The 20,852-nt window shown below is 43.0% G+C and overlaps 1 protein-coding gene and 1 pseudogene across 1 annotated transcript in view; both read right to left on the bottom strand.

The window, feature by feature from the left end:
• LOC115873314 overlaps window positions 1–6,630 on the bottom strand; it is an 8,166-nt pseudogene extending 1,536 nt beyond the window's left edge.
• The window catches only part of SLC5A11 (solute carrier family 5 member 11), an 85,590-nt gene that overhangs the window by 10,883 nt on the left and 53,855 nt on the right, over window positions 1–20,852 (bottom strand). Inside the window, exons 10-12 of the mRNA XM_004705708.4 lie at window positions 18,926–19,061; window positions 7,790–7,897; window positions 7,326–7,476 (exon numbers count right to left, since the gene is read on the bottom strand). Coding sequence (XP_004705765.1) covers window positions 7,326–7,476; window positions 7,790–7,897; window positions 18,926–19,061 — 395 coding nt within the window. The remainder of the gene's footprint in view (window positions 1–7,325; window positions 7,477–7,789; window positions 7,898–18,925; window positions 19,062–20,852) is intronic.

Here is a 20,852-nt window from a genome sequence, read left to right on the forward strand (position 1 = left end):
CTCTTCCATCTGCTGCATCTACAAGTGAATACCTAGCAGTCACTGCACCTTCTGACTGGACTAGAGTGCAGAGTGTGTCTGAGCTTTTTCTACCTGTTTGTGTGTTTTGTGCTGGCAGTTCTGAGGTGCTGCTCTCAGATTTACTCTAAAATCTACTTCCTCCTTCTCTCTAGCAGTTCTGCAGTACCTGCTCTCAGACCTTATCTAAAATCCACAAAGCCAGGCCCCTCCCTGCCCCTAGCTTCCTGCTTGTCTTTCACTGTCACTGACCCAAGGTCCCTGTCTGTCGGTTAAAGCTGCAGGCCTGCGCCCAGGAACCTTCCTGTTCTGGTGAGTCCAGGACTCTCCCACTGAGCCCCTACCTCTGACCGGGATGCCGCTTAGGGTTACCGGGCCGCTTCCTGACTGAAGGGTGCAAACGGGGACCAGGAGACGTCCTTCTCTGACTGTACCCCTTGCAGTTTAAGACACCATGGGAAGCTCACTCTCTAAGTCTCCCAGGGACGGTCCCTTGGGACGCCTCCTGACCAATCTCACTGAGCTGGGCCTGGCTCCGGATATTCGCCCTAAGCACGTGGTCTTTTTCTGTAACAAAATCTGGCCACAATCCCAATTGGACAATGAGTCACACTGACCAGGACCTTCAATTTCAACATTCTCTGCGACCTTGACAATTTTTGTCACCAGATTAAAAAATGGTCTGAGGTTCCGTATGTTCAGGCCTTTTTCTTTCTTCACTCCTGTCCCTCTCTATGTACTGTCTGTCACCCTGCTCAAGTTCTCTTAACCAAACACTCTCTTAATCAGGCCCCCCTCATCTTTCTCTGAACCCCTAACTCCTTGTCTTCACCCCCAGTAAGGCCTCCTCCATATTCTGGGTGACCCTCACCACCACCTCTCTTCACTAACCCCTCAACTCCCAGGGGCTGAGGCAGCTGCACCCCTGACCCCGTCCACTCCCCGCAACTAGACCTGGTGGACTCCCTGAAGTCTCTCTCTCTCTCTCTCTTCCCTCTTCCAGGCTCCCTCCCTAATCAGCCTCCTCAGAGGCAACACCCGCAACCTCCCAAACTACACAATTGCCATCACCTGTTTCCCTTTGCCAGCCACACCCATTTCCACCATATCCTTTTCTGTCCCCTCCCTCAAAGTTGCCAGGGAAGAAAAGCTGGTCAGGGCCTGAGTTAGTTAATTGTGCCAGCCTGGCCGATAATCACATGTGGGGCTAATTGAAAGGCGGAGGGATTAATGGGTGGTGAGCCTCCCCTTTCTAGTTCTCCGGTCTCTTGCTTTGTGATGGTCACACCAGGGTGCAGCTGCCTTAGCAGTTCCCTGCTTCAGCTTACAAGGCTGACTTCCTGCAAGACATCCCCAAGAAGCCGCATGGACCTACCCCGATGCAGCCCTGGGTGCTGGAGCAGGAGTGTGGAGACCCCTGCCAGCACTGAGATGGTTACACGTTTACTGACTTGGCTTTCCTCCTGCAGTCGGCATCATTGCATCTGCTTTGTGAGGTGGAGGAGGACTTTGTGGACTGGTGTTGGACATATGGGTTAATGTTGGACTTGTGGGTTTGGGCAGCATTGGGTTGGGATGTTTTCATGATGCACACTTTCTTTACATAAAACTCTCTTAAACATGAGTTGCTGTGAATTTGTTTCTCCAAAGTACCCAGACTAATACAGGGCCCATACACCATTCTCCCTGACAGACCTCTCCCAGATAGAAAGGCAACTAAGTGTTTTCTCACAAAACCCTATCACCTTTATTAAAAGGTTCTAATACCTTACTCAGGCTTACAGCCTCACTTAACATAATATTTAAACCTAAAAAGCTGAGAATGGCCCCAAGACCCCCATCCGTGACCTGGTAAACATGGCATTTAAGATTTTAATGCCTGAAGGAAACAGGTTGATGCAGCTCATGAATCCTGATCCCGCCCAGGGGCAAAATGGCAAACCCAAGTCTTGAATGCCGCCCTGGAGCTGGCTGGAGGGAGGGGTCGGAAGACTTCAGGAAACGGCAACTTCAACAGTCACTCTAACTGCCTGCCGCTGGGACCCTGCTTCACATGCGGCCAGGAAGGGCACTGGGCTAAGCATTGCCCACATCCCCAGCCACCCACGAAGCCTTGCCCATCGTGCAGTCAGCAGAGCCACAGGACAAGTGACTGCCCCTCAGCAACTAGCCACGGAGGGTCAGTCCCTCCAAACCTCGAACCGCTATTAACACTGCTGACCTGGCCATCGACGACAACTGACGAAGAAGCCCCTCACTCAGCAACCTCAGTGACCCCCCCACCCCCATGCCATGCCAGGGTAGCCATCAGAGCAGCAGGTAAGCCAGTTTCCTTTTGGTAGACATGGTCTTTTCAGTCCTCCCCCCTTCTCAGGCCCAACTTCCCTTTCCCCGTCTCAGTTATGGGAATTGATGGTCGGCCATCAAAGCCTTTCATCACCCCACCTTTAATGACACCTTTTTTTTAATGATACCCCTTAACCCAGCTTGCCAGCATTCATTTGCCTTTACCGGCAGGCACTCCTGAAACAGTTCTAAAGCAGACACACTCCCTTAAGTTCTCTTTCCCTCCAAGCAGCAGCCTTCATGTGTTGCAACCAAAACAATTCCCAGCAGACCTTTAATTCTTTGCTGACACTTAGTTAATAAAAAAATGTAAAGGGCATCAAGCTGATAGTTCCCCGGGAACACGGGAAGTAACAAAGCAGACAAGGTCACTAATTCAAACCAGCCACTCCCAAAGCAGACAAGGTCACCAATTCAAACCAGCCACTCCTGCTAGCCTCTAGACTCTCCCCAGTTAATCAAAGCAACCTTTTAACAAGCTCTTCTCCAATCTCCGCCTTTACATTTACCAAACCCTAGTAAACCTTTTTTACTTTACACAGACACAAAACAAGGTATAGCAGTTCAAATTCTGACCCAGTCCCTGGGGTCCGCTCTATCCCCATTACTAAATGGCTGCCGCCATTACTAAAGAAGCTCTCAAACTAACACTAAGAGAGCCTATCCAGACATTATCTACCCACAAACTGCAAAACCTTCTCTCACACCAAGTCCTGTCTTTGCTGTGTCCCATACGGAACCACTTCTCAGAAAGCAGAACTCATTGCTCTCACTCAAGCACGCCACTTAGCTAAAGAAGACTCCTAACAACTGAAGTGTCCCCCATTATAAACAGTAAGTGAGCAGCTCTCCCCGCCAACCAAGCCGAAGATCTGATCCATCAAGCCCATCATTCCCTGCCTACAGGGCGCTGTGCTCTTCTTCAGCTCCTACAACCTGTGCTTTGTGTCTCAAATCACACAAGTGTCATTCACACTAGACATTAAGTGGCGCTTACATATCCCATACAGGCCTCAGGCCTCTAGAAAAGTTAAAAAGATGAATGGAATTATAAAAGGTCATTTTCTAAACTAACTCTAAAACTATACCAGTCATAAATAGACCTGCTTCCACTAGCCCTAACTTGAATCCACAGCACTCCTCGCTCTCCCTCTTTCGAAAGCCCTGTCAAGTTAATATATGCAAGGCCTAATTTAATCAACCATACCTTACCAGTCACACTATCACCACTGGCAAACTACTTACTCTATATCTCTCTCTTAAAAACTTTTCTCGACAAGGGTGGGAGGGTGGGGGGAAAGCAGAGAAAAAACAACAACAAAAAGCCTTTTCTCCGAGAACACGCGGACAGATGTCTACCTGCCTCTGATCCCGCACAACCTGACCTACCTGTAATCAACCCAGAAGACTCGGTTCTGCTGAAGAATCTCCATCCTCGACCTCTGCAACCCCAGTAAAAAAACAATACTGCACATCGTCATCCTGGCAACTCCCAGAGCAATCAAAGTCCTCGAAGACCCCAATTGGCATCATCTCACTTGTGTGAAATTAACCCCTAACCCACACCATGACCATTACACCACTCAGATGGTAGGCCCTACCACCTTATGCTTTACTAAAAGTTCTTCTACCTCTTACTCAATTTTGTTACACCCAATCCCTCCCTAGTCTCAGACGCATACATGTAGCAATTCACAGATCAGGAAACAATCCCTGAACAAAGCCTGCTGACAGAATACACACGTTATTATAAAAGCCAAACCCAAGTCATCACCACAGCTCATCTGTTACTTCATAAATCAGGATGCAAATAGCTTTTCTCTACATAAAGTTTACAAACATTATATAACTGTTAGTACACCAGCTCATTCTTCCACTCCTATATTCACTACAAAAACTTGTTCTTACGCTCACATTCTCACACTCCTATATTCACTATTCATACAGCATTCATTTACATTCTGTGCACATGCTTGCACATACTCCCACACCCATGTGCCCACTCACACTGATTGGTACAAACTCGCTCATTTATGTTCATGCATCCGCATGCCCATGTCTGCACACTCACCCATTAGGGCACAGCATACTCCAAACACAGAACTTTAACAAACAACTCCACCTGGTCATAAACTCCAGCTCAAAGCCTCTCACCTCCTTGCAGCAACAACTTACATCCCTGGTACAGGTAACCATTTAAATCCGTTGTGCATTAAATCGGTTAACAGCTGACAAAAAGGTACGTACACTATATCAATAAGTCAAAAGTAGTTAAATAAAATGTTAAAGTGCTCTGCAACATGCCCGAGGAAACCAGGAAAGGTCAGTAGGGCACCACCCGCCCTTCCACATGGTTTCAAAGTCCTGTTATGACCTGGATTATGCCTCTTGTTGGGCCTTTGGTGATAATTTGTATACTGTTAGGGTTGGCTCCCACTGTGTTTAAATTTTTGTAGGACCGAATGAAAGCCATCTCCCACCTGACCTTCAACCAACTCTTGCTTCACCCTTACAGTCCAGTGCTGACCAACCCGGGGCCTGAACCTTCCAACTCTTAATCTCCCCCTTATCTCAGCAGGAAGTATTTAAGACAGAACACTACGCCCATTAGCAGTATTAAGAGTTTGGGATGTTTGGGCTAGGTCCAGACTATGCAGCCGCCTCCCCCAGCTCTCCTGAAAGATAGCCTGCTGGACTGTGCAGCCCCTGCCTCCACATCTCAAGGCCAGAGCTGGACTGTGCAGTCCCTGCCTCCAGCGTTCCAAGGAGCTTACTCTCCAGGCTGGACCTGTACAGACCCTTCCCTCAGTGTTCCAGGAAGATTGACTCACAGACCACATCCTGACTCAGACCCTGCAACTGCAGCACCAGAAGGCCTTCCTTCCCCTTATCAGCACATACCTCCTTGGCTCAAGCCCTGTATATGTCCCACTGCCTCACTGCCAGGTGCGATTTCCCTGACCTAACTCGCTGGGTCTCAGAACCCACCCGGAGACTCAAGATGGCCCAGTCTTCTCTGCTTTCCCTTCCCTCCTGGGAGATCTTTCCCTGCCTCAATAAAATCTTTCTTAACTTCACATTCCTGACTAAATTCTATCTCTGTTCTGTGCCTCCTCCGTCTTCAACCTCTCAACTTCTTTAGATTTCCTCTTATCTTTTCTGGCTATAGGGCGGCTTACTGGAATCCATTTCATTAACACCAACAATGAGCTGCTTCACACCCAGTGTGGAAGCAGGAAAGGCATGCTCATGAGTCCGTCCATTCTTGGTGAGACCAGTTTCATATTCACCAACACCAGCAGCAACAATGAGCACAGCACAGTCAGCCTGCGGCTGTTCCTGTGATCCTAAATCTCTGTGTCCAGGGCCATCAAGGGTAATCACATAGTACTTACTGGCCTCAAATTTCCACATGGAGATATCAATGGTGATACCACATTCACATTCCGCTCTCAGCATATCTAAGACCCAGGCATACTTGAAGGAGCCCTTCCCCATCTCAGCTTCCTTCTGGAATTTCTGGATGGTTCTTTTGTTGATCTCACATTTGTAGATTAGGTGACCAGCTGTGGTGGATTTTCCAGATGGACGTGTCTAATGATGATGACAATGTTGATAAGGGTCTTTCCCTTTCTACCGGTGGCTTAAATTTTCGAGATACACTTGTATTCTGGCAGCAAACCTGTTGTGGGAAAGCTCATATGGTTTTAATTTGCACCCCCTTGTAACTAAGGATGTTGGGCATCTTTCCTGGAACTCCTTGTACTTACATACCTTCTTGATTAAACCCCCAATGCTAAGTTGTTTGTCTTGTTTTTGAGTTTCAGGAATTCTTCTTATACAAGGCTTTTATTAGAGATACAGTTAGGTGCTACTGGGTTAGTTCCAACTCATAGAGTCCCTAAGTACAACAGAATGAAGCACTGAGTGAGCCTGTGTCACCCTTACTAGCATTGCGTGGCTTGACTGCTTCAATAGATTATCAATAAGATTATCAAGATAGTCAATAATTATTGAGAGTTTTCTGATTTTTCTCTGCGCCTCTACTTTTCCACGCATGATGTCCTTCAGGGAAGAATCTCTCCTGATAATATGTCCAAAGTTTGTGAGATAACATTTAATCACCCTTGCATCTAAGGAGCATTCTGGCTGTACTTCTTCCAGCACAGATTTGTTTGTTATTCTGGAAGTCCATGGCATATTCCATGTTTTCAACAACACCATTAATTCAAATGCATCAATTTTTCTTCAGTCTTTCTTACTCATAGTTTAGCTTTTACATGCAGATGAAGTCACTGAAAAACACCATGGTTTGGGTCGGGCATGCCTTAATCCTCAAAATGACATCTTGCTTTTCAACACATTAAAGAGTTATTTTGCTTGAAGAAACACGTCGTTTGATTTCATGACTGCCATTTCCAGGGACATTGATTGTGGATCCAAGGAATCCTTGACAATTTCAACCTTTATTTAACTATATTCATGCTGGTCATTTCTGCTCTCCAATGTGACTCCAGAAGATTGCAGAATCTTTGGTATGGAAACCCTGAAAATCTCTCCTCTCTCTTACCCTTAGGTCAGTCCAGCTTTGCGCTCTTTCTCTGCATCCTTGAGTCCCTGGACTTGCACTAGTAATACTCATTAGCATAACAATTGCCTTTTAACCCACCCTTTCCATCCACAATTTACATTCAGGCAAGAACAGACTTTCCCCCTGCTGACTATTCTGTACTCAGTGGCTGGGTCATAATAGGTGCTCATTGAACATATTGGGCATCTTGTGAGTGAATGAATGACATCCATATAAGAATTCCTAATATTCCTTACCTTTGCTATCAGAGGAGGCTGAGCCCACCTGTAGAAGTAGTGGTTGCACTTTGCTTCTGTGTCGGCTCAACACTTTGCTTCCTGGGTATCTGGACTTTCCACACCCCCACTGAGTTCCACCCAGCAGGCCTTACCTTCCCACAATCATAAGCTCTCTTTCAGACGCCCGAGGTCGGATATGATTCCAGATGTCCATGGTGAAGATGATGCTGGCACTGTTAAAGATGGAGGTGAGGGAGGACATGAGCGCCGCTACCATCACAGCCATCATGAGCCCACGGAGCCCTGGGGACAGAAGGGAGACCTGTGGACCTCAGGCATTTTCTGTCAATAGTTGCTACCTTCACTCATCACCCCATTCTTCGGGCCCAAGACCACGGACACAATGAGTTCAGCTTTGTAGAGGCTGAAGTTAACCAAATCTCAAAGAGGTAGACTGGGTAGAACCTGCTGTGAGTCCTGCCTGCGGGGCTCAGCCTCTCAGCCCAGAACCCATGCTCTCCAACAGCCCTCCTATCTCGACCCTCCCTCATATCAGAGCCCACTTAGGTCCATTCTGGGAGCTTTGGGGACTTGATTTAACGTAAGGGGGTATTACCTGTGGGCAGGAGTTCCAGCACAAGTTTGGGATATGCAATGTCAGAACAGCCGGAAGGGTTGCTACAGACCTTCTGGCAGATTTCTGGATTTGCACAAGCCACCTGGTCTGTGGAGAAAACACAGCTCTAGGCTTGAGAAGAGAGACACTCAAAGCCCTAGTTGAATATGAACAGACACAGGCTAGCTACAGGAGATGGGATAAGGAATCCAGAGACCAAACTCTGTCCTTCCTGATGAGTGGGACCCTTGCAAAGGACCTCCTACCTAGCACCTACACAACCAAAAAAAAACACACCCCAAACTCACTGCCATGAAGTCAATGGTGATTCACAGTGCTTTCCTGTGGATTTCCGGATGTAACTGTTTACAGGAGTAGACAGCCTAGGAGTAGATTGTCTTCCCTGGAGCTGCTGGTGGTTTCAAAATACTCACCATGTGGATCACAGCCCAACACATAACTGCTACCCCACCAGGGTCCCCCAGCACCTACTGAGCACCCTTTTTATACTGCAGGTGGCAGTACAGTGTGCTAGTTAAACGGGGTGAGTTCTCTTGTCAAAAGCGTTAGAATTTCTGAAGTTTGAAATGAGGAATGCTTCTAGCAGAGTCAAATCCAAAACAAAGCACCCGACCTCCATTCTCTAATGCTAACACCTGGTGAAAGTTTACTATGACTCACATGCTGCAATAAACACTGCACATGCAGCATCTTATCTAATTCCCAATAGCTCTGTGGGGGAAGCTATTACTATGCTCATTCTACAATCTAGAAAAGTGGGGCCAACAGAGGTTTAATGGTTTTCCCAAAGTAGTATTAATACCAGCACTCAGACCTTTATTTCAAACCTTAAGTGGAAAAGATGGGCTTCATATATAGGTACATTTATAGACTATTGTATTTTATTTTTTTAAGGGTAGCTTTTCTACTCTCACAATTTTTACTTGAATGCCTTCTAAAACTGCACGCAGTGCCTACAGCTGAACAACAGCGCATCTCATCTCACTGCCATCCGGTCAGTGCTGATTCATAGCGTCCCCCTGAGGATTTCCAAGATGGTAGCTATTGACAGGATTAGAAATCCCAGTCTTCCTCCTGTGCAGAGTTGCTCATGGTTTTGAACTGCCAGCCATGAGGATTGCAGCCCAACAGCTAACCACCACACCACAAGGGCTCTATCTGCCCTAAGACTTACATTCCTGGATGTGTACCCAAAATACCAGAAATCGGCCTCAAAAAGATACTTGCAGAGTTACTGAATGTAACTTGTCATTATATGTTTCATTACAACGTTATGTAAAATAGCCCAAAGGAAGACATAACATAAATATCCATCAACAGAAAAACTAGATCAATGAAATGTGGTATGCGTATACAATGGGACAGTATTCAGCAATAAAGCCAATGATGTTCTAATACATGTTACAATGTGGACGAACATTGAACACATTAGGCTGAGTCAATCAGATACAAAAGGATAACTATGATGTGATCCAAGTTATATTAAATATAGGTAAATTGAATATATATGCATATACAGAGAAAATAGATCAGTGGTTATGGTCCATGAAGTGGGAAAGAGGAAATTGTTCTTCAATAGGTACAGCTTCTCTTTGGGGTGATGGCAAAGTCTTCTATCTGAAAAATGGTGATGGTTAGCCAACACTGTGAAGATCTCGGTGTCACTGATTATTTTATACTTACAAATATTTAAAATGCCAAATATTATCTATTTTAATGCAATTTAAAACTTAGGCTAAGTAGAGAAAGAATGTGTCTAGACTCAGAAGAGCCCAGTATCACAGCATCAGTATAAGCAGCTCCATATAGATTTAAAAGTTTAAGAAGGAGCTGGTAGCTGAGGTAGAAAGATAAGCAGAAAAGAATGGTGGAGAGGTTTGGCTCGAGCTTGGTTCTATAAGCTGGGGTCCTCAATCTTTAGCATGTATCAGAATATTCTGGGTGGCTTGTCAAAAAACGGTTTGTGGGGTTATACCCCTAGAGATTCTGATTCAGAAGGTCTTAGATAAAATTTGAGAGTTTGCTTTTACTACAGTTTCCCAAGTTACACTGAGCTGCTAAACTGAGGGCTACACTGCGAATAATATTGGGTAAAAAATCTCTAGAAAAAGGAGACCAAAAACACTAGCTGCTATCATACCAATTCTGACTCATGGGGACTCCAGAGATGTCTGAGTAGAATGTGATCCATAGAACTTTCTGGGCCTGAAAGTAGGCCATGAGGTTTTTCTTTCAAGGTGCCTCTGAGTGGGTTTGAACCTCCAATATTTTGGTTGGCAGCCAAACACGTTAATTATTTGCACTACCCAAAAGGACTCCATAGAAATGACAGAGACTTTAAATATACAGTGAACCCTCACCCTACTAAATTACTATTTCTTATGTGTGCTTATATAAGAGAGTGTGCTCATGTGTATATTTATTCTGCTGTTCCCATGGGCATTAGACTCTAATCAGCTACATTACCAAATTCTTGGAATCATAGAACATGGAGTTTGGTCTCATTTCAGATTGATTGTTGATTAGCTAGCTAGCTATTAAGAGATCGGTTGAGGTCTTGTTATTGATCTTTCTTTCCCCCTTTTTCTTGTTCCTGGTTGTTATTGATCTTTCAGATTGATCTTGGCTGTAACCAAATTAACATGTAATTTTCCTGGAGAGAGGATAACATGTAATGATTGAGAGTCAGGTTTTGAAGGCAGAGTCGAATGCTGGCTCACCAGCTTCTGTCAAGCCACTTAGCCTAGTAGTTCCACTCTTTCCCTAATCTTCACATCCAACTGTGGTAGTTACTTAATTTGATAGGATTACAAGTGAAGGGGTGGAGTCTGGCCTGTCAAGATATAACCAATGAGACCTCTGTGTGGGCACAGAGAATTCTCCTGAGAATTCTGGGAAATTCTGGATTTTTCTCCTTGGAAGCAGGAAACACACTCTCTGCTCACTCCCTGAGATGACACTCTGGGAGTTGGAAAAGCCACATGGACCTACCCTGATGCAACCAGACCTCTGGAGCCAGAGAAACAGCATAGAGACCCTTGCCAGTGCTGAGATGCTTACACCACCACTGGGTCCACAAGACTTCACACCATCGGCCTGTGATTTTCCTGCATTTGGCATCATTGCATGTGTTTTGCGAGTCTGAAGAGGACTTTATAAATTGTTAACAGACATTTGGGCTAATATTGGATTTATGGACTTGATCTGGATGGGGCTGTGATTATTCCTCAATGTTCAATTGCTCTTGTATATAAACCTCTTCCTTATACACATATGAATATACATCGATTTGTTTCTCTAGTCTACCCAGACTAACACGCCAACCAATCAATAAGTCTGATTGGTCCCACTCCAAAAAATATTCTCAAACCATCCGCAGTGCTCAATTGTCACCTCAAGAGTAAGCTTCTCTGGAAACCTTCTCTGAAGAGCCCCTGTCCAGCATCCCCATTATGTCCCCATGTCACAGCACTTAATTGTGACATACTTCTTCAGAGCACTAAGCATGTTGGTAATTCTTATTTTTGTCTATTTCCTCAATCACCCGAGTGCAAGTTTCACTAAAACAGAGATGCTAAATGGATTCCCCATGATCTTGAAAAATAAATTCTAGGTGATGATGGTATTGAGGTAGGGGTGGCCGTGTTGGGAGCTCTATGGAAATTGTGGGGTTTGGGGACTGCGAGGCTGAGTGGAGAGTCTGGGACATACAATTAGGCATCACGGCACCCCAGGGGTCTGCTCTGGTCCATGGGCTGATCTTCCCTATGATGGTGATCCAGCCTGCTCCTCCATACACATCGTGGAGCTGCCACAACCTGTGGCCTGGTGTCTGGGCCATCCCAGCCTGCACCACCCATGCCATCATGGTTTCCCACAGCCACTGGCCCCTGCAATGCCATGGCTTCCAGTGCAATTGGTCTGCCCAGCACCACCCTCACTTCCCGCTACCACCCTGCCCATGTTGCATGAAGGGCCACCATACTGCCCTCCAAATAGGTAATCCCAGCTGTCTAGGGAGAATGTAAAGCCCCAGTGAGACAGACACACAGCCTGATCCTGCAGCACAGATGGCTCCAGGTAGTCCTAAGAATCATTCTTACTAATCTCCCAGAAAGACACCTCAGGGCTCCTGGACTCCCGGGAAACTGGTGCCGAGCTCCACAAAAGTGACACGCAGACAACCCAAATCAGCAACCACTACAGGAAAGCAAGAGAAACAAAATGCAATGTCTAAGGAGGACCTGAACCTAACGATGTACATGGAAGAAGCAGACTTTAAATAGGCACCGAAAGAAATCTTTAGAATGCTGCTTAGAGTCATACAGGATATGAGGGAATCAATACAGAAAAATGGTGAAATAATAGAGAAGATTGAGTCCACATACCTAAGGAAAATACAAGAGTTAAGGAACCAGGAAACATAATCAAAGAATAAGGTAAGAGACCTCATCAACAGGCTGGAAAAAGCAGAGAACTGTATCAGTGATCTCAAAGATAACCAAGGAGATTTCAACAAACAGGAAAGGTAATCAAACAAGATACCGTATATACTCATGTATAAGTCGAGTTTACCAGCACATTTTTAATGCAGTTTTTGTGGTAAAATTAAGTGCCTATAAGCTGATATTTGGGTCAGCTTATACTTGAGTATATACGGTAATCAAAAACACTGAAGGAAACCTAGAACAATAAGCAATGCTACAAAGAGGAACAATATTCAAATAATTGGGATATCAGAACAAGATATAACAAAGAAATCAACAGCCAAAATAGTGAGGGAATTCCTGGAAGAAAATTTCCCTAGTTAAATGAATGAGAATCAGACAATTATCCAGGAAGCAGAGATGACACCAATTATACTGAATCCCAGAAAGAATACACCAAGGAATATAGTAGTTAAATTATTCAACTTTGAGGAAAAGGAGAAAAGCATAAGAGCAGCTAGAGAAAAATATTCAAAAAGAAAAAAATTCAGTCACATATAAGGGTACTGAGATAAGAATATTCTCAGACTTATCAGCAGAAACCATGAGGGAAGAGGAGAAAGTGGAGTTGAAAGTTGAAGTCTGAAAGTTGAAGGAGAATAATGTAAACACAAGAATCCTCTATCCTGTCAAACTATCCATCAAAATAGATAGAGAGATAAGAGTTTTCCCGGACTAGAAACATTTTAGAGATACATTATAAAAAAACCCACAACACTACAAAAAATTCTTTCCAACTCACTTTGGATAAAAGACCAACATCCACAGAGCACGAACGTGAGACCACCACATAGCATAACTTTATCCAGAAGTCAATGCACTGAAAGCAATGCCCAAGATGTCATGGACCCAACGGTGAAAAGAAGGCAAGAATGAAACCCCACCCACATACACAGCACACTGCTAAGCATGGAGGGAGGAAAATGCCTAACACAAAAGGTACAAGATGACAGCAAAGAATTCACAGGTGGATGTAATAACTCTGCATGTCAATGTCTGAATTCCCCCATTAAAATACAAAGCCTAGCAGACTGAATTAGGAAACAAAACAGACTGGATTAGGAAACAAAACAAACAGCAATCTGCTGTCTACAAGAGACACATCTCAAGCTCTCAGACAAAAAGAGGTTAAGGATAAAAGGCTGGTGAAAAGTATATAAGGTTAATGGCAATTTTTAAAAAACCTGAGTTGCAATCCTTATCTCTGACAAAATCAAATCTCAAAATACAGGACAGAACAAGAGATAAGTATGGGCACTATATAATGCTTAAGGAATCAGTAGGCAAAGAGCCATTGAGCATAATAAATATATATGTGCCCAATGAGAGGCCAGCAAAATTCATCAAATTCTTCAAAAGATGAAAAAAGAGATCAGATGTTCAATAATCATATTAGGTGACTTCAATACACCACTCTCTGAGAAAGATCAGTGGGAAAGAAGTTCAACAAGGAGGCTAGATAACTAAACTTTACAATCAGACAACTTAATCTGATAGACATATTCAGAGCTCTCCACGCAAATGCAAAAAAATTCACATTCTTTTTATGGCACATATTCTAAAACAGACCACATGCTGGGACACAAGTCAAGCTTAAGTAAATTCAAACATACAGAGGTCACTCAGACTTCCTTCTTTACCACTACACCATAATGCTGAAAATCAACAGAAGAAAGATATAAAAATGGGGGGTGGCAAATACTTGGAGGATGAATAAATTTCTTCTCCAAAAAGAGTAGGTACTGGCCCAAATTAGCAACAGAATTAGGAAGTTTCTAGAAACTAATGAGAATGAGAATACAACATACCAAATCTATGGGCTACAGCAAAGGCAGTTATCAGAGCCTGTTTGATAGTGATAAATGCACCTATGAAGAAGGAAGAGAGCCTTATGGTTGATACTGTATCACAAAACCTTCAGCAGTTGGAACAGAGTTAACAGACTAATCCTTCTAATAGCAAAAGAAAAGAAATTATAAAAATCAGGGCGGAGATAAACAAGCGGGAACATTTTTTAAAACATTTTTTAATGCAAAAAATCAACACAGTAAAAAGCTGGCTCTTCGAAAAGATTAATAAAACCGACAAACCATTAGCAAACCAAACAACAGATAGGAAGGAGCAGACATCAATATCCAGGATAAGGGATGAAACAGGGGAAATTACAACAGACCCTAATAAAATTAAAAGACTAATTACACCGTACTACAAAAGTCTGTACTCCAATGAATACAACAATTTGGAAAGCATGGACAAATACCTGAAAAAACAAACCCTCCACAAATTATCTCATAAAGACATCAAGAACCTAAACACACCCATAACAAAAGAAGAAATAGATAAGGTCATCAAGGAACTACCAACTGAAAAAAAATCCCAGTCCAGATGGCTTCACAAGAGAATTTTACCAAGCATTCAGGGAGGAGCTGACAGCAATTCTTCACAATCTCTTCCAGAGCATAGAAAAGGATGATCAATTCCCAAACACATTCTATAAAGCTAGTATAACACTGGCACCAAATCTGGGCAAGGATCCCACAAAAATAGAGAACTATAGGCCAATATGTATAATGACTATTGATGCAAAATCTTTAACAAAATTTTTCCCAATAGAATACAAAAGTATATAAAATGAATAATTCTCATAACCAAATGGGATTCATACCAGGGATGAAGAGATGGCTCAACATCAGAAAATCCATCAACATTATCCACCACATTGAGAACAAAGAGGGTAAGAACCACATGATAATATCAATAGATGCAGAAAAAAGCATTTGGCACCGTTCAACACCCATTCTGAATAAAGACACTGAAGAAGATAGGATTGAAAACAAATTACCTCAATTGAATACAAGTGATATATTAAAAACTAACAGCCACCATTACAATTGATAGAGAAAAGATTGAAATATTCCCACTGAAAAAGGGGACCAGACAAGGATGCCCCTTGTCCCCACTTCTATTCAACACGTTCTAGAGATCCTAGCTAATAACATAAGGCAACGGAAAGACATCAAAGGTATTCATTTGGGGAAAGAAGAAATGAAGTTATTGTTATTTTCAGATGCCATGATTTTATATAGAGAGAACCCCAAAGGTTCCAAAATATGAGTGCTGGAAGTGATAGAGGAATATGGTAGTGTGGCAGGATACAAGATCAACAAGCAGAAGTCAATTGAATTGCTATGTACAACTGATTGGATTACAGAAAAAGAAATCAAGAAGGCAGTACCCTTCACAATAGCCAAGCAGAAATAGAAATATCTAGGGATATATCTAACAACCACAAAAAATATCTGTACAAGGAAAACCTATAGAACATTATCACACACAAAAAACCAAAAGGGTCCTTCACAAATGGAATAATATCCCATGCTCGTGGACTGGAAGACTCAATATTGTAAAGATGTCAATTCTACCTAAGGCACTATATTAATTCAATGCAATCCCGATAGAAACACCAGCATCTTTTTTCAAAGAAATGGAAAAACTCACTACCAACTTCATATGGAATGGGAAGAAGCCCAGAAATGGCAAAGAGCTACTCAAGAAGAAGAATGAAGTGGTAGGTATTATATGACTTGACTTTAAAACGTATTATCCAGCCTGAGTTGTCAAAACAGCATAGTAATGGTATAATGATACATACATGGACCAATGGACAGGAACAGAAAACGCAGAAGTAAAAATAGCAGCTTCCAGAAAACTGATCTTCAATAAGGGCCCCAAAAATATCAAATGGGAAGTGGATGCCCTTTTTAACAAATGGTGCTGGGAAAACTGGATATCCACCTGCAGAAAAATGAAGCAAGGCCCTTACCTCACTTCACACAAGAACAAATCTAGGTGGAACACAGATCTTGAGATAAAACCCCAAATTATCAGGATTATCAATGAGAAAATTAGGACAAAGCTAAGAACCTTAGCGCAAGAAATACATGGGCTATCAGAAATAAGGAAGGATACACACTCAAAGGAAGATAAAATGATGAGTGGGACATACTATAGATAAAACCCTTGTGTACATCAAAAGGCTTCATTGAGAGAGTAATAAGAGAGCCCACAGACAGGGAAAAGATATTTAGCAATGACATATTAGTGTTTATTACTAAAATCTACAGAATCCTGCTAGCTTACAATAAGAAAAAAAAACAGCCCGGTGATGAAGATTCACAAGGGAGGAAACCCTAATGGCCAATAAACATGAGCAAATGTTCCTGATCATTAGCCACCTGGGAAATGCAAATTAAAACAATCATGTTACCACCTAACACCCACCAAGATAGCTCAATAAAAAAAATCAGAAAGCAAAAAAGATTGGAGGGGGTGTGGTAAGATAGGAACTCTCATTCACTGCTGGTGATCTTGTAGATATGTGCAGCACTGTGGAAAGCGATTTGATGATACCTAAAACATTTTGGAAATCAAGCTACCTTATGACCCAGCAATCCCACTACTGGCCATAAACCCAGAAGAAATGAGAAACAGACCACAATCAGACATCTGTGCACCAATGTTCATTGCTGCACAGTTTCCAATTGCAAAGAATTGGAAACAGCCTAAATTCCCATCAATAGACGAATAGAATAAAAAACTCTGGTACATCTACACAATGGAATACTACGCATCCCTAAAAATTAGTGATGAAAAGATGAAGCACCTCATCTCGTGGAAATCGTTGGAGTATATTATACTGAGTGAAGTTAGGTAAGCATAAAAGGACAAGTACAACATTAGTCCACTGAGGTAAGTTCAAACAGCAGTATGGGCATAGGGGGAAATGCACATAGCACACAGTTCCCCAGGCTGAGGACAGATACTCTGGCATGAGCCAGGCCAAACCCTACAAGTCATACATCATTAAAAATAAATAAGATGCAGATAGTACCTGTGCTGAAAGACATCTCCCCCGCCCCCCATACCTTTATGGTCCACGGAAGGATGGGAGAAGAAAAAAGATGGCAATTGGGCTTCAGGGCACTAATCCACCCATGGGGAGGGTATTGTTTATGTCTCCACAGGAAAGGCACAGAGAGAGTAGACCTCATTCCGGTGTGCCAATTCTTGAGGTCGACATTCCTGCTCTGAGCAACTCATTCACAGAGAGGACTTCAGGGTGAGCCTCAGTTTGAGACACTCTTGGCACAAGGAGTGTTCCTCTCAAGCACACATGAATAGTGCTAGTTGGAAGCCAGGTTCTTTCACTTCCTATGTCAAACCTTGCCCAGTAGGCATATATTTTCCCATCAAACCATCACAGACCACAGGTTCCAGTTCTTACTCTCCCCTGGGCTTTTTCCAATCTGGAAACAAAATTTTTTTTGTTTTGTTTTTTGGAAACAAAATCAGTGTTTCTAGTTTTGCTTTTGCTTTTTTAATCATTATATTGGGGGCTCATACAGGCCTTATCACAATCCATCGATCCATCCATCGATCCATCCATCCATTGTGTCAAGCACATTTGTACATTTACCAACTGTACATCATCATTTTCAAAACGCTTTCTTTCCACTTGAGCCCTTGGTATCAGTTCCTCATTTTTCCCTCCCTCCCCACCCTCTCTCCCTCATGAACCCTTGATAATTTATAAATTATTATTATTTTTTCATGTCTTACACTGACCGCTGTCTCCCTTCACCCACTTTTCTGTTGTCCATCCCCCTGGGAGGGGCTTATATGTAGATCACTGTGATTGGTTCCCCCTTTCTCCCCCTACTTTCCCCCTCCCCTCCTGGTACTGCTACTTTCATGATTGATCCTGAGGGGTTTATCATGTTTCTGGTTTTTTATCTCATCTGAAATGGAGGAGTACATCACCAAGTCAGCCAACATGGATAGCTCCCCCTGATCTTTCTCCTAATCCTTTCTTCTGAACTCTAAGGACCCTAAATTTTTTATAAAATTCTGGACCAGCTAACTGACCATTCTATTCCGTTTTCTTTGTTTTTACATGGCACTGGGTAGAACAGGGCATAGGAGGGAAATTGTTTTGCCTCACACTCTCCTCTTAGGAACAACTTCAGTGTGTTTGAAGGAAAACTCACTGATTTGTTTTTTGGTGTTTTTTTTTTCCTGTGCTGGCCACCAGTTCCTAATATCACAGTGACCCCCATAACATTATTTCTTTCAGTCTATTTACTCCACAGTGAAAATATCATTCCTTTCCCACCTTCCAACAATAATAAAGACAAATTACCACGAATCCTTAATATTCCTTGATTATAGTTAACCCTAAGACGGGGAGTTTCATTGAACCAAAATCAAATCACTGAGTTCAAACAGAAAACTGATATTTAGGACTATAGGATTCAAGTCTAGTTTGTGGTTTCAAGAAAAAACAAAACATAGTTGAAGCAGGGCCCCAAACAAATCTCTATTCAATTTAACCTGGGACATTTATAGGGCTTGTCTACTGAGCCAAAACTGGGAGATAGCATTAGGTCAGGAGTTGCCTGCAAAGAGACCCTTCAAATCTAATCATCCCTTGGAAGTGACTTCCAGTCATATTCCCTTGGAGTGCATAGTAGTATGTGTAGGAGACCTCGCTGATGCCTGAGACACAGCTATGGTCACATACAGGGTTTGAAACTCACAGACAGATGGCCTCTCCATATTGTCTTCTCACCTGGGAAGAGAACACGGCTGATCATTCCAGGGAACACCATCATGAAAAGGGGAAGCACCTTCAGGTATGCAGCCAACAGAGAGCCTCCTTTGGCATGGGACAGGTTCTTGGCAGCCAGGGTCCGCTGAACAATCACCTGGAAGACAATGAGGATGGTTGGAAGCTGATATGGCTTTATCTAAAAGGGCAAATTAAGGGTGCATGGGAGTCCTGAAGTGGTGTAAACTGTTAAGGTGCTTGATAGCTAATCCAAAGATTGAGGTTCAACTCCATCCAGAAGTGCCTGAGTAGAAAAACATGGTGATTTACTTCTAAAAAATCAACTGTTGAAGCCCTATAGGCACTCTGTTATAGCAAGAATGGGGTTCCCATGAGTCAGAATCAACTTGACAGCAACTGGTACTGACACTTGTGTATATATCTTCTTGACAGATATAGGGGATTAAAATATCTGCTTGCCTGATTTCATTTTGAGGAAGCAACTCTTTTCTATTCTAATTCTTTGGGGTTCAATTGGAGGAGCTATGACTTCTATCCTGCTTCCTCATCACTCCTTTATTCAGGAGTTGGAGTACTCTATAGAAGTGCTCCACTTCCACCCAAAGCCCATCTGCAGGCAACTGGACACACACTTACAGAAGGGTCACAAGGAAGCGACGAGCCAGCCAGGATGCAACATAGCACTGATGAAACATACACCTTTCCTCTAGTTCTTTGATGCTTCCTCCCCCCTTTCCCACTATCATGATCCCAATTCTACCTTGCAAATCCAGCTAGACCAGAGTATGTACACGGGTACAGATAAGAGCTGGAAACACAGGGAATCCAGGACAGAAAACCACCCCAGGACCAATAATGAGAATAGCAATACCAGGAGGGTAAGGGAAAGGTGGGGAGAGAAAGGGGGAATCAATCACAATGATCTACATATAACCCCCTCCCTGGGGGATAGACAACAGAAAAGTGGGTAAAAGGTAGTATCAGTCAGTGTAAGACATGAAAAAATGATAATAATTTATAAATTATCAAGGGTTCGTGAAGGAGAAAGGTTGGGGGAGGGAGGGGAAAAATGAAGAGCTGATACCAAGGGTTTAAGTAGAAAGCAAATGTTTTGAGAATGATGGTGGCAACAAATGTACAAATGTGCTTGACACAATGGATAGATGGATGGATTGTGGTAAGAGTTGTATGAGCACCCAAATAAAATGATTGTAAAAACAAACAAAAAAAGAAGTGCTCTACTTCCCAGCCTACCATCATTGATTAAAGAAAGGTATACAATGTCCTCACACCAGGTCAATTAAAGCTCTCCATGGGAATCCTAAATGAATGAGGAAGAGTCTTCCTACCCCGATACATCACATATCTGTCAGTTTGTCATACTGTGATGGTTTGTGTGTTGCTGTGATGCTGGAAGCTATGTCACTGGTACTTTAAATGCCTGCAGGGTCACCTGAAGTGAACAAGTTGCAGCAGAGCTTCCAGACTAAGATCAGACTATAACAAAGGAAAAGGCTGCCCACTTCAGAGGGAATAGCAACTGATAAACTTAGTGATAGCATTGAAACATTGTCAGATACTGAAGACAGAGATACAGAAGCAGAACCTTGTTAGAGATAGTGCCAGAATACGAGCCCCTCAGATGAGATAGCACTCAAAATATAAAGGAGGGAGAGCTGTATTCTCAAAGTAGACTCACCCACAATGATGTGAATGGAGCAGAGCCTATGGGACTAAGGCCTTTGAGAAATTCATTTGCTGATGAGGCACTACTAAAAATGAGAAGAAATACCCTGTTTCCCCGAAAATAAGACAATGTCTTATATTAATTTTTGCTCCCAAAGATGCGCTAGGTCTTATTTTCAGGGGATATCTTATTTTTCCATGAAGAAGAATACGGTACACATTTATTGTTGAACACACAGAA

Source organism: Echinops telfairi, unplaced genomic scaffold, assembly GCF_000313985.2.
Source record: "Echinops telfairi isolate 266 unplaced genomic scaffold, ASM31398v2 ScPeMD7_5;HRSCAF=22, whole genome shotgun sequence".
Lineage (NCBI taxonomy): Eukaryota > Metazoa > Chordata > Mammalia > Afrosoricida > Tenrecidae > Echinops > Echinops telfairi.